At 41.1% G+C, this 15,665-nt stretch overlaps 1 protein-coding gene across 1 annotated transcript in view; it reads left to right on the top strand.

The window, feature by feature from the left end:
* The first annotated feature begins 483 nt into the window (after positions 1-483).
* The window catches only part of LOC115195353 (noelin-3-like), a 47,403-nt gene continuing 32,221 nt past the window's right edge, over positions 484-15,665 (top strand). The window contains exon 1 of the mRNA XM_029755134.1: positions 484-903. Within this exon, the coding sequence (XP_029610994.1) occupies positions 835-903 (69 nt within the window). The 5' untranslated portion in view covers positions 484-834. The remainder of the gene's footprint in view (positions 904-15,665) is intronic.

The raw sequence follows: 15,665 nt of genomic DNA, 5'->3' as shown, positions 1-15,665 counted from the left end.
ATATTTTCATTTCTGTCATTCTACTCTCAATCCCACTTCTGGCAGCAAATTTCAGGGGTTGCCTGACTGGGATTCAAAACAGTGTCAGCTTGTTTTCATAGTAGTAAATGGATGTAAACTTAGTGTGGCATGTGCCCTGCATTGCATAGTCAATTGATGCACTGCACATGTCCATCCTGAAGTGGCACATTGTAAAAATTGTAACGCTAAGAAATTATTATTTACTACTTCATATTTCATAGGTTCCATGCATTTCAATATGGTTTATTACTGTACATCCAGTACAGTTTGTCATGCACCTTTATTCGTTAACAATTAAAGCGCATTTTATGTGTAAATGTAAATGTGCACAAGTGGTGTCGTGATCTGGTAATTAAAGCTCTAAGTCCTATCCTTTCACAGTGGGAGGTGTGCGTTTGTAACTGTTGTCTGTTCTGTTGCCTTTTCTCCCGGCACTGCGTGGGGAGTGGCAGGTCTCGGGAACTGATCGACATCAACAAACATTTCTCCCCAACACCCAGGATACACAACACACGATACCACATCTGTTGTGTGACTCCCCTGCAGTCTCGTAGGTCTGTCTCGTCCCCTGGCAGAAACTTTTCTCTATGGTGTCAGCTTCGATCACACCAGGCAGCACTTTCTGTATTGGCTTCACGCCAGAGTCCACCGAGCTGTGGGTGGGAATGATCGTGGCTCTATCCGTTTTCTTCTGTTGGAGCGCTCTGAACTGTGGCGGGCATAGCCTACACCGGCAGCGACGCTGACGCAGTCCCGCAACGAGGGCTCTGCGTGAATAAGTGAGAAAAGTGTAACTGCCTCCAGACAGACAGAATGCGTTTTCTGTTGAGTGTCCTGTACCCGGTGCTTTCAATCACGGTCTTCGGATTATATCCGTCAATGGTGAGTTTCCCCTCCTAATTTCTTGCCATTCCACGCGAGGTCTCTGTATGTTTCCGTGTCTTTGCTTCAGGATCTGCGATTTTGTGCCTAAATTCACCTTTATTCACATAGCCTCAAATGAATGGGTCTCCATAATTAGCCTACACACATTGCATGTTCTGATATTCGTTTTCTTTGGCATTGCCTGCAATAACTGTGTCTGAAAATATTCCAAATAATATGAACCATTCACAATATCAGTGAGGCAAGAAAATGATTGTTTTAGAGTGATTGAGAATGTTGGAATAACTCGCATTTGAGTCTCCTGAATATTCGGAGAGAACAGTAGAATCAACAGTAGAATCAATCAGTGGATCCCGTTCGGATGTTAAGGCTCGACACATGCACTGGAGACCGAAAACTTTAAAGTGATGAAAATGCTTATTGCAGGATCCCACATAAATCTCACGAATTGATTGATATTTTCATTATGTAGGATACATCTTTAATGCAGTCAAAGACCACAGCTTCTGTTTTTAGCTTTTCTTAAATTCCTCAACCGGCTTTCCTAGTGTATCATCCCGTTCCCAGAGGATTTTGTTAGTGAACGAATACTGGCTTTGATAGGGAATATGTGTAGTCTGTGGAAGCTGTTTTCATGTTTTCTGTCGCATCTAAACCTTCACACATCATTTTCTATCGGGGAAGTATTCAAGACTTGGATTTTAGGTGAACTAGTGACAGTTGGTTTTATCCCCTTCATGGATCGTCTCTGTTGAAACTATGAGCGAATAAAAAACTCAATTTGGTGCTGTCTGAATGAGGACGACTGGGCGGAGTGGTGTGGAACGCTGTCGAGCTGTTCAATACTCGGTGGTGCTGAAACCATTCAATCAACGACAAGGGGCGCAGGCGGTGTACAGGCGGTGTGGAGTCTCCTGCTTCTGAGTTCGATTTCATGTCGATTCCCGATCTCAGCCAATTGCTATTCTAATATCAATATGTTCTAGAGGACCAATTTCATATATTAAACTGATACACATCTATGTATTACTCCAAACATAGATGTATGTAATGTTCCCATTCCCATTACCTAGCTTGTAATTATTGATAACCTTATACAAGTTCACTTTTTTTATTGGTTAATTAGGCTACTGTGTAAGTTTTACTCAATCAAACCCTTTTCTGAAATATGCCACCAGATATGGGCCTAGATATTAATTTTAAAAAATGAAGAAAAAAAACCTGTCACAATTTACAGTACTTTGGTCAATTTACAGTACCTTGATCAATTTACAGTACTTTGGTCAAGTTACAGTACTTTGGTCAATTTACAGTACCTTGATCAATTTACAGTACTTTGGTCAATTTACAGTACCTTGATCAATTTACAGTACTTTGATCATTTGATCACCACATTGTGACAGTCAGACCATTGTCAATCAAAGCTCTAGCATCTTTAAACAACCCAGTGTTATTTGATGATCACCACAGTCAGATGTGTGAGTAGATCCCTGAAGACAATACCCACAGAGAATGATATATAAGCCCACATACAGTGAGCTCCAAAGTATTGGGACAGTGACAAGTGTTTTGTTGTTGTTTTTGGCTCTGTACTCCAGAACTTTGGATTTTAAATGATACAATGACTATGAGGTTAAAATGCCGACTGTCAGCTTTAATTTGACGGTATTTTCATCCATAGAGTGAACCGTTTAGAAATTACAGCACCTTTTGTACATAGTCCCCCAGTTTTAGGGGACCAAAAGTTGGAATGAATTGACTTATGTGTATTAAAGTAGTCAAAAGCGTAGTATTTGGTCCCATATTCCTAGAACACAATGATTACATCAAGCTTGTGTCTCTACAGACTTGTTGGATGCATTTCCTGTTTGTTTTGGTTGTGTTTCAGATTATTGTGTGACCAATAGAAATTAATGGTAAATCAGGTATTGTGTCATTTTAGAGTCATTTTTTATTGTAAATAAGAATAGAATATGTTTCTAAACACATTTAGATGAATGTGGATACTACCATGATTACGGATAGTCCTGAATGAATCGAGAATAATGAGTGAGAAAGTTACAGACGCACAAAAAAAATTCTACAAAGCTAACATAAGCAGTTGTTTAAAGATGGTTATACCGTGGATCATTTGATTTTGAATTTTACATTTGATTTGATTTTTGTATTTGATAAAATATTGAATTTGGCCTTTACTACTATAGCCCATAGAAACACATTGAATAATGCATTCATAAATTGAATTTGGCCTTGACTACTATAGCCTACTAAGCTAACATATGGAATTGTTTTAAGATGGTCATACCATGGATCATTTAGCTACCAAGCTAACATATGGAATTGTTTTAAGATGGTCATACCATGGATCATTCAGCTACTAAGCTAACATATGGAATTGTTTTAAGATGGTCATACCATGGATCATTTAGCTACTAAGCTAACATATGGAATTGTTTTAAGATGGCCATACCATGGATCATTTAGCTACCAAGCTAACATATGGAATTGTTTTAAGATGGTCATACCATGGATCATTCAGCTACTAAGCTAACATATGGAATTGTTTTAAGATGGTCATACCATGGATCATTTAGCTACTAAGCTAACATATGGAATTGTTTTAAGATGGTCATACCATGGATCATTTAGCTATTTGATTTTGAATTTTAGGACCCCTTTAGGTATACATTTATTTTATTTTATTATTTGAACAAAATATTGAATTTGGCCTTTACTACGATAGCTCATAGAAACACATTAAATAACACGGTCATAAATGGCAAGAAAAAGGAATAAGGTTTTGAATTGTCTATACCTACATCTAGGAGGTATAAGAAAGCTCAGAAAATAGTTAGTTTTATGGACACATATTTAACCCCTTATTTTTTGTTGATCCATTCGTTTCTATGGGTTACCTTCAGATGAGCAAAACGGAGAACATCGTTGTGTGTGTGTGTGAGAGTCTCCCCTTTGACCATAGAGTGATCATATTAGTTTTACAGGCCAAATCGTTCGGACGGTATAGATGCTTTTGTGAGAAGACCGAGTTTTCGGGATGTCTCATGTTCTGACTAACACCGTTGTAGCTTTGCCACCTTCTACCACAGGAGCGAAAAGCCGACAAAGGAGGATGTGGTGGATTGAGACAGCTCATGCAATAAACCAGATATCTCTTAAACTGACGGATTTTGATGAGGATGTTTTATTAAGTTACTTAAATTGATGCACGGCAATTGACTTTTAGGATTTAATACACATAAAAGTGAATTTGTCCTGATACTTTTGGTCCCCTAAAATGGAGGGACTATGTACAAAAATTGCTGTAATTTCTAAACGGTTCACCCGATATGGATGAAAATACCCTCAAATTAAAGCTGACAAGTCTGCACTATAACCTCATTGTATCATTTCAAATCCAAAGTGCTGGAGTACAGAGCCAAAACAACAACACATGTGGCACTGTCCCAATACTTTTGGAGATCACTGTACATTGAGTATACAAAACATTAAGAACACCTGCTCTCTCCATGACATAGACTGACCAGGTGAATCCAGGTGAAATCTATGATCCCTCATTGATGTCACTTGTTAAATCAATTTCAATCAGTGTAGATGAAGGGGAGGAGACAGGTTAAAGAAGTATTTTTAAGCCTTGAGACAATTGAGATATGGATTGTGTATGTGTGCCATTCAGAGGGTAAATGGGCAAGACAAAATATGCCTTTGAATGGGGTATGGTAGTAGGTGCAAGGTGCGCCGGTTTGTGTCAAGAACTACAACGCTGCTGAGTTTTCACACTCAACCGTTTCCAGTGTGTATCAAGAATGGTCCACCACCCAAAGAACATCCAGGCAACTGGACACAACTGTGGGAAGTATTGGGTTCAACATGACCCAGCATCCCTGTGGAACGCTTTTGACACCTTGCAGAGTCCATGCCCCGACGAATTGAGGCTGTTCTGAGGGAAAAAAGGGGTGGGGGGGTGCAACTCAATATAGTCACACACACACACACACACACACACACACACACACACACACACACACACACACACACACACACACACACACACACACACACACACACACACACACACACACACACAGCTGTCAGTGTCTCAGACACATTGTGAGCTCTCCTTATGTCTGTGTTTTCAAATGTTAATTGATCTGTAAAATATGAGAAAATACAGCTTAGGGTTAAGGCTCAATGAGATGAAAAGGGTACAATAAAGCTCTAGATAAGATCAAACCATTGTGATTTGTCCCTTGAATGTATCTCTTGGTTTCGTCTGTTATACCACATTGTGAGAAAAAAACATTCTTTGATGTTGAATATGAATGTGAAACTCAAGGGACAGAGACAATTGCCAACAGCTGGTGATATTTTCCACTATAAATTGATTATCTTCAATTCCCTCGCAGCTATTTTTGCTAATATGAAATATTAATCATTCAGTTCAGAAGATTTGGCTTGGCAAATACTTTCGTTCAAGCTAAATATGAGATGTGGAGACTGTCGAACAGAGGTCAGGACGTGGGAGACAAAAGTCCTTGACAAGCAGATCTCTCTCTCTCTCATGTATCTCTCGCTCTGTCTCTCTCTCTCTCTCCCACCCCTATCTCTCTGTGAGTCAGCATGACTGATTTACAATTCCTTGTGAATAAAAAATCACAAGCCTAATGATGTGACAACAAAAACAAAACAACAACACTGTGACGACAGTGCAAAAACAAAAAAAATGTATAATACATGTTGGTTTTCACTGGGTCCTTGTCTTCAAAGGACCCAGTGAAAAGTATTGGATCAGAAATAAACAAAATAGTGCATTATTTTGTTACAGTGGGCCCAGCAAACCAAAATTGGTTCTGTAAAACGTTCCCAGAACATTTGTTAGGTCGCAGCAAATGTTCTCATGACACAAAAACTATCAAGTCATGCTGATGATTATAGAATATTTGCATAAAACATTCGCTTGATGTTTCAAGGAAGTTCCAAGAAAACATTTAATCTGTTATTTAAAGATTCCCAAAATGTTTCATTGGGTTGTGGGAATAGTCTGGTGAGAACATTATGGAGACATCACAAAAGATATGTTACCAAAAAACTAAAACTGTTCAGTTGTGTGGATGATTCTACAATGTTTTTTTAGGGTTCAAAAAAGCATTCAGCTGATGTTACAATAACGTTCCCAGAACACAGTTTGTCTGTTCTTTAAGGTTCCCAGAATGTTTCTTTAGGTTGTGGGAACATTGTGGGTATATGGCAAGAGATAGGTTCCCAAAACACAAAAACTGTCCAGTTGTGATGATATTCACACAATGTTTAAGTAAGGTTGCACAGGTTCCAATAATGTTGTAAGGATGTTGACAGAACACCTGGTCTAAGTTCTTTAAAGGTTCCAAGAACATTTAATTAAGTTATGGGAGTTGTCTGGGATGTTACAAGACTATTCTTTTTATAAAAAAATTGCCAGGACATAGACATATCTGATGTTGTCAGAAAGCTTAAATTCTTGTTAATCTAACTGCACTGTCCAATTTACAGTAGCTATTACAGTGAAATAATACCATGCTATTGTTTGAGGAGAGTGCACCATTTTGAACATGAAAAGTTAAACAAATTAGGCGCATTTGGGCAGTCTTGATACAACATTTTTAACAGACATGCAATGGTTCATTGGATCAGTCTAAAACTTTGCACAGTCACTGCAGCCATCTAGTGTCCAAAATCGAAAATGCACCTGGGTTGGAATAAAACATCATGGTCTTTGTCTTGCATTTCAAAGATGATGGTACAAAAAAATACTAAATAACAGTTGTTTTTTCTTTGTATTATCTTTTACGAGATCTAATGTGTGATATTCTCCTACATTCCTTTCACATTTCCACAAACTTCAAAGTGTTTCCTTTCAAATGGTACCAAGAAAATACATATCCTTGCTTCAGGGCCTGAGCTACAGGCAGTTAGATTTGGGTATGTTATTTTAGGCTTTTTTTAAAAACAAACAGTCTGATGGCCTTGAGATAGAAGCTGTTTCTCTCGGTCGCAGCTTTGATGCACCTGTACTGACCTTGCCATCTCACCATCTTAAATAAGCATGCCCCATTCACATTTTTTTTAACTAGGAATAGATATACTCCTTGGTTCACTCCAGACCTGTCTGCCCTTGACCAGTACAAAAACATCCTGTGGCGTTCTGCATTAGTATCGAATAGCCCCCGTGATATGCAACTTTTCAGGGAAGTTAGGAACAAATATACACAGGCAGTTAGGAAAGCTAAGGCTAGCTTTTTCAAACAGAAATTTGAATCCTGTAGTACAAACTCAAAAAAGTTCTGGGACACTGTAAAGTCCATGGAGAATGAGAGCACCTCCTCCCAGCTGCCCACTGCTCTGAGGCTAGGAAAAACTGTTTCCACCGGTAAATCCACTATAATTGAGAATTTCAATAAGCATTTCTCTACGGCTGGCCATGCTTTCCACCTGGCTACCCCTACCCCGGTCAACTGCCCGGCACCCTACACAACAACCCGCCCAAGCCCCCACCATTTCTCCTTCCCCCAAATCCAGATAGCTGATGTTCTGAAAGAGCTGCAAAATCTGGACCCCTACAAATCAGCCCTGGCTAGACAATCTGGACCCTCTCTTTCTAAAATTATCTGTCAAAATCGTTGCAACCCCTATTACCAGCCTGTTCAACCTCTCTTTCGTATCATCTGAGATTCCCATAGATTGGAAAGCTGCCGCGGTATTCCCCCTCTTCAAAGGGGGTGACACTCTAGACCCAAACTGCTACAGACCTATATCTATCCTACCCTGTCTTTCTAAGGTCTTCGAAAGCGAAGTTAACAAACAGATCACCGACCATTTCAAATCCCACCGTACCTTCTCCGCTATGCAATCTGGATTCAGAGCTGGTCATGGGTGCACCTCAGCCACGCTCAAGGTCCTAAACGACATCGTAACCACCATCGATAAGAGACATTACTGTGTAGCCGTATTCATCGACCTGGCCAAGGCTTTCAACTCGGTCAATCACCACATTCTTAAATGATTGCCTCTCCTGGTTTACCAACTACTTCTCTGATAGAGTTCAGTGTGTCAAATCGGAGGGCCTGTTGTCCGGACCTCTGACAGTCTCTATGGGTGTGCCACAGGGTTCAATTCTCGGGCCGACTCTCTTCTCTGTATACATCAATGATGTCGCTCTTGCTGCTGGTGATTCTCTGATCCACCTCTATGCAGACGACACCATTCTGTATACTTCTGGCCCCTCTTTGGACACTGTGTTAACCTCTATGGGCTAGGTGGGACGCTTGCTGACCTGACAGTCAGTTTAACCTCTCTAGGGTAGGTGGGACGAAATCGTCCCACCTACGCAACAGCCAGTGTAATCCCGTGGCGCGATATTCAAATACCTTAGAAATGCTATTACTTCAATTTCTCAAACATATGACTATTTTACACCATTTTAAAGACAAGACTCTCGTTAATCTAACCACACTGTCCAATTTCAAAAAGGCTTTACAACGAAAGCAAAACATTAGATTATGTCAGCAGAGTACCCAGCCAGAAATAATCAGACACCCATTTTTCAAGCTAGCATATAATGTCACAAAAACCAAAACCACAGCTAAATGCATCACTAACCTTTGATGATCTTCATCAGATGACACTCCTAGGACATTATGTTATACAATACATGCATGTTTTGTTCAATCAAGTTCATATTTATATCAAAAACCAGCTTTTTACATTAGCATGTGACTAGTGTCGTGTCTTTGGCTATGCCGGATTAAGTGATATGACATGCTAACTTATAAAATGATTTCTCTGTAATTAATATTACCTGATTAAGCTAATCATGTAAATGTAATTAACTAGAAAGTCGGGGCACCACGGAAGAACGTTTATAGAGCTGTTATCTTCCGAATAAACTCTTAAAATACTTAGTAATATTTTACATCGATAGCAGTCAATATTAACCCTTAACTTATTTTCAGTCTCATAATGAAAGTTGTAAATTCTTGGTTATCTTCACGAACCCTGGCTAACAAGTTGAATCAGCAATACAAAATTGGGTTTAATTATTTATTTACTAAATACCTAACTAATCACACAGAATTACAAATACACAGAATACCAATGATGTCATACAGAAAACGTCCCGGTGGACGGAACCTGGTTACACAAAGGAAAGGGGGTTGGGCTTGAATGAAAGAGCGGGAAGATTTAGGAACAAAGAAACAGCAGCTATGCTATCGTAAATACATTATCTTATGCATTCTAAATTACCGCCCATTTGGAAAAGGAAAATGCAATAAATATTTACTCTGAGCTGCGCTTCGGTAGATTGGTCGTAGATGCTGGCCGGGTTGGCCAACAGATCTTCCTGTAGTGGAAGAATGTCAATGATGAAAAAATTGGATACGTGGTGGTATCTTCGTCTGGTTTTTAGACTGGATCCGTCGTCCGTCCTTTCCTAGCCCACGTTAGCAGCGGCTAACTCAACGGCTAGGAAGTATCACTTCTGTAGTGAATAAGCTCAAAGTTCATACCAGTTCATACCATAGCTCACGCCGAGGTTGGCTTAGTTCTGTTCTTGACATGTGTCCTTCTAACGTAGAGGCTGCAGACCTCCCGTACTGGAACTCCTGAATGTCTTTTCGTCAAAGGCTTATATAGTGGAGAGGGGGGAGGGAGGTGTTTCATCGTTTATAACCCCTGTCTCTTCACAGGGTTGGGCCACTGATCGAGCAGGGCACTTTCCTTATGAAAACCCAATTCTCTCATTTGGAAGCTAAAATTACATTTAATCTCCTAACAAACAATTTCAATATCAAACATTTCAATTGCATAACAATTCCATGTGACTCTGATAACTAGAGGGTGTATACTTTCTCAGGTACAGTTTATGTCGTCCTGTCATCAATCATAATGTCCCAGATAACAATGAACTGACCTCCATACTCATTACGTTATCAAGCATATTTCCAACTGGTTTTATTACCAAAATATGGTTCCTTTTCCCCATTTGTTTGATGTTCCCAGACTCTCTATATTTAACACAGGCTATTCAAGTCCTTCAGTAGGGTCAGAGTGAGAGGGGAAGGGAAGGGAGAAAGGTATTTATGGGGGGGTCATAAACCTTACCCACAGGCCAACGTCATGACACTAGCATGTGACTAGCATTCCCACCGAACACTTCCGGTGAATTTACTAAATTACTCACGATAAACGTTCACAAAAAACATAACAATTATTTTAAGAATTATAGATACAGAACTCCTTTATGCAATCGCTATGTCCGATTTTAAAATAGCCTTTCGGTGAAAGCACATTTTGCAATATTCTGAGTAGATAGCCCGGCCATCACAGGCTAGCTATTTTGACACCCAGCAAGTGTGGTACTCACCAAACTCAGAATTACTATTAGAAAAATTGGATTACCTTTGCTGTTCTTCATCAGAATGCACTCCCAGGACTTCTACTTCAAGAACAAATGTTGGTTTGGTTCCAAATAATCCATAGTTATATCCAAATAGCGGTGTTTTGTTCGTGCTTTCAAGACACTATCCGAAGGGTAAAGAAGGGTGACGCGCCCGACGCGTTTCGTGACAAAAAAAAACAACATTTTCCATTACCGTACTTCGAAGCATGTCAACCGCTGTTTAAAGACCATGGTGCTTGCCTACGGAGCTGTGAGGGGAACGGCACCTCCATACCTTCAGGCTCTGATCAGGCCCTACACCCAAACAAGGGCACTGCGTTCATCCACCTCTGGCCTGCTGGCCCCCCTACCTCTGAGGAAGCACGGTTCCCGCTCAGTCCAGTCCAAACTGTTCGCTGCTCTGGCACCCCAATGGTGGAACAAGCTCCCTCACGACGCCAGGACAGCGGAGTCAATCACCACCTTCCGGAGACACCTGAAACCCCACCTCTTTAAGGAATACCTGGGATAGGATAAAGTAATCCTTCTAACCCCCCCCCTTAAAAGATTTAGATGCACTATTGTAAAGTGGTTGTTCCACTGGATATCATAAGGTGAATGCACCAATTTGTAAGTCGCTCTGGATAAGAGCGTCTGCTAAATGACTTAAATGTAAATGTAATGTAAATGTAAAATCATTTTTTATGCGATTTTTCTCGTAAAAAAGCGCTAATATTCCGACCGGGAAACCCTGTTTTCGTTCAAAGACGAAAAAATAAAAACATGGTGTCGGCTCATGCACGCGCCCCAGTCTCATTGTTCTCAGATCGACCACTATCCAAATGCGCTACTGTTTTTCAGCCTGGGCCTGCAAAGGCATCATTCACCGTTCTGCCGCCTTCTGAGAGCCTATGGGAGCATTAGAAAATGTCACGTTATGCCAGAGATTCCCTGTTTTGGTTAGAGATGATCAAGAAGGCCAAGAAATATTCAGAGAGAGCGCTTCCTGTTTGGAATCTTCTCAGGTTTTGGCCTGCCAAATGAGTTCTGTTATACTCACAGACACCATTCAAACAGTTTTAGAAACGTTAGGGTGTTTTCTATCCAAATCAAACAATTGTATGCATATTCTAGTTACTGGGCAGGAGTAGTAACCAGATTAAATCGGGTACGTTTTTTATCCGGCCGTACAAATACTGCCCCCTATCCCCAACAGGTTAACTAACCTCCAGATGAGCTTCAATGCCATACAACTCTCCTCTGTGGCCTCCAACTGCTCTTAAATGCAAGTAAAACTAAATGCATGCTATTCAATTGATCACTGCCCGCACCTGCCCGCCCGTCCAGCATCACTACTCTGGACGGTTCTGACTTAGAATATGTGGACAACTACAAATACCTAGGTGTCTGGTTAGACTGTAAACTCTCCTTCCAGACTCACATTAAGCATATCCAATCCAAAATTAAATCTAGAATCAGCTTACTATATCGCAACAAAGCATCCTTCACTCATGCTGCCAAACATACCCTCGTAAAACTGACCATCCTACCGATCCTCGACTTTGGCGATGTCATCTATAAAATAGCCTCCAACACTCTACTCAACAAATTGGATGCAGTCTATCACAGTGCCATCCGTTTTGTCACCAAAGCCCCATATACTACCCACCACTGCGACCTGTACGCTCTCGTTGGTTGGCCCTCGCTTCATACTCGTCACCAAACCCACTGGCTACAGGTTATCTACAAGTCTCTACTTGGTAAAGCCCCGCCTACTGGTTACCCCCAAAGCCAATTCGTCCTTTGGTCGCTTTTCCTTCCAGTTCTCTGCTGCCAATGACTGGAACGAACTGCAAAAATCACTGAAGCTGGAGACTCATACAGTGGGGCAAAAAAGTATTTAGTCAGCCACCAATTGTGCAAGTTCTCCCACTTAAAAAGATGAGAGAGCCCTGTAATTTTCATCATATGTACACTTCAACTATGACAGACAAAAAAAATCCAGAAAATCACATTGTAGGATTTTTAATGAATTTATTTGCAAATGATGGTGGAAAATAAGTATTTGGTCAATATCAAAAGTTTATCTCAATACTGTTATATACCCTTTGTTGGCAATGACACAGGTCAAACGTTTTCTGTAAGCCTTCACAAGGTTTTCACACACTGTTGCTGGTATTTTGGCCCATTCCTCCATGCAGATCTCCTCTAGAGCAGTGGTGTTTTGGGGCTGTCGCTGGGCAACACGGACTTTCAACTCCCTCCAAATATTTTCTATGGGGTTGAGATGTGGAGACTGTCTAGACCACTCCAGGACTTGAAATGCTTCTTACGAAGCCACTCCTTCGTTGCCCTGGCAGTGTGTTTGGGATCATTGTCATGCTGAAAGACCCAGCCACGTTTCATCTTCAATGCCCTTGCTGATGGAAGGAGGTTTTCACTTAAAATCTCACGATACATGGCCCCATTCATTCTTTCCTTTACACGGATCAGTCGTCCTGGTCCCTTTGCAGAAAAACAGCCCCAAAGCATGTTTCCACCCCCATGCTTCACAGTAGGTATGGTGTTCTTTGGATGCAACTCGGCATTCTTTGTCCTCCAAACACGACGAGTTGAGTTTTTACCAAAAAGTTATATTTTGGTTTCATCTGACCATATGACATTCTCCCAATCCTCTTCTGGATCATCCAAATGCTCTTTAGCAAACTTCAGACGGGCTTGGACATGTACTGGCTTAATAAGCAGGGGGACACGTCTGGCGGCGTAGTGTGTTACTGATGGTAGGCTTTGTTACTTTGGTCCCAGCTCTCTGCAGGTCATTCACTAGGTCCCCCGTGTGGTTCTGGGATTTTTGCTCACCGTTCTTGTGATCATTTTGACCCCACGGGGTGAGATCTTGCGTGGAGCCCCAGATCGAGGGAGCTTATCAGTGGTCTTGTATGTCTTCCATTTCCTAATAATTGCTCCCACAGTTGATTTCTTCAAACCAAGGTGCTTACCTATTGCAGATTCAGTCTTCCCAGCCTGGTGCAGGTCTACAATTTTGTTTCTGGTGTCCTTTGACAGCTCTTTGGTCTTGGCCATAGTGGAGTTTGGAGTGTGACTGTTTGAGGTTGTGGACAGGTGTCTTTTATACTGATAACAAGTTCAAACAGGTACCATTAATACAGGTAATGAGTGGAGGACAGAGGAGCCTCTTAAATAAGAAGTTACAGGTCTGTGAGAGCCAGAAATCTTGCTTGTTTGTAGGTGACCAAATACTTATTTTCCACCATAATTTGCAAATAAATTCATTAAAAATCCTACAATGTGATTTTCTGGAATTTGTTTTCTCATTTTGTCTGTCGTAGTTGCCGTGTACCTATAATGAAAATTACAGGCCTCTCTCATCTTTTTAAGTGGAAGAACTTGCACAATTGGTGGCTGACTAAATACTTTTTTGCCCCACTGTATCTCCCTCACTAGCTTTAAGCACCAGCTGTCAGAGAAACTCACAGATCACTGCACCTGTACATAGCCCATCTTTAAACAGCCCATCTATCTACCTCATCCCCATACTGTATTTATTTATTTATCTTGCTCCTTTGCACCCCAGTATCTCTACTTGCACATTCATCTTCTGCACAGCTACTATTCCAGTGTTTAATTGCCATTTTGTAATTACTTTGCCACCATGGCCTATTTATTGCCTTAACTCCCTTATCTTACCTCTTTGCACTCACTGTATGTAGACTTTTTGTTTTCTTTTTTCTACTGTATTATTGACTGTATGTTTTGTTTATTCCATGTGTAACTCTGTGTTGTTGTATGTGTCGAATTGCTATGCTTTATCTTGGCCAGGTCACAGTTGCAAATGAGAACTTGTTCTCAACTAGCCTACCTGGTTAAATAAAGGTGAAATTAAAAAATAAAACATAAATCTAGATGATAGCGTGGTGAAGAGGCAACTCCGGGATGCTGGCCTTCTAGGCAGAGTTACAAAGAAAAATACATATCTCAGACTGGCCAATAAAAATTAATTATTAAGATGGGCAAAATAACACAGACTCTGGACAGAGGAACTCTGCCTAGAATGCCAGCATCCCGGAGTCGCCTCTTCACTGTTGACATTGAGACTGGTATTTTGTGTGGACTATTTACTGACACTGCCAGTTGAGGACTTGTGAGGCATCTGTTTCTCAAGCTAGACACTAATGTACTTGTCCTCTTGTTCAGTTGTGGACCGGGTTCTCCCACTTCTCTTTCTATTCTGGTTAGAGCCAGTTTGCACTGTTCTGTGAAGGGAGTAGTACATAGCGTTGTACCAGATCTTCAGTTTCTTGGCAATTTGTGACGCCAAACTTTTGAACGGTAGTGTAGGTATTCGTCTTGTCCAGATGGGATAGGGCAGTGTGCAGTGCGATGGCTATTGCATTTTCTGTGGCTCTATTGGGGCTGTAAGCAAATTTAAGTGGGTCTAGGGTGTCAGGTAAGGTAAAGGTGATATGATCCTTAGCTAGTCTCTCAATGCACTTCATGATGACATGAGTGAGTGCTATGGGGCGATAGTCATTTAGTTCAGTTACCTTTGCTTTCTTGGGTACAGGAACAATGGTGGCCATCTTGAAGCACCATCTTGAAGCATCCTTGGTAGCAGGCCACATCGTTGGCACTGTGTTATCCTCAAAACGGGCAAAGAAGGGGTGTTTAGCTTGTCCGAAAGCAAACGTCGGTGTTCGCTGGTTTTCCTTTTGTAGTCTGCCACATACGTCTCGTGTCTGAGCTATTGAATTGCAACTCCACTTTGTCTCTATACTGACGTTTTGCCTGTTTGATTGCCTTACGGAGGGAATAACTACACTGTTTTGATTTGGTCATATCCCAGTCACCTTGCCATGGTTAAATGCCGTGGTTTGCACTTTCAGTTTTGCGCGAATGCTGCCATCTATCCACGGTTTCTGGTTAGGGTAGGTTTTAATAGTCACAGTGTGTACAACATCTCCTATTCACTTTCTGATAAACTCAGTCACCGTATCAGTGTATTCGTCGATGTTATTGTAGGAGGCTACCCGCAACATTTCCCACTCCGCGTGATTAAAACAATCTTGAAGCGTGGATTCCAATTGATCAGACCAGCGTTGAATACTCCTTATCACGGGTACTTCCTGTTTGAGTTTCTGCCCATAGAAAGGGAGGAGCAAAATGGAGTCGTGGTCAGATTTGCCAAAGGGAGGGCGGGGGAGGGCCTTGTAGGCATCCCGGAAGTTGGAGTAACAGTGGTCGAGTGTTTTAGCAGCGAGAGTACTACGGTCTATGTGTTGATAGAACTTTGGTAGCATTTTCTTCA

This window comes from Salmo trutta, chromosome 6 (assembly GCF_901001165.1).
Source record: "Salmo trutta chromosome 6, fSalTru1.1, whole genome shotgun sequence".
Taxonomy (NCBI): domain Eukaryota; kingdom Metazoa; phylum Chordata; class Actinopteri; order Salmoniformes; family Salmonidae; genus Salmo; species Salmo trutta.
This window is presented reverse-complemented; position numbering and strand designations above follow the sequence as displayed.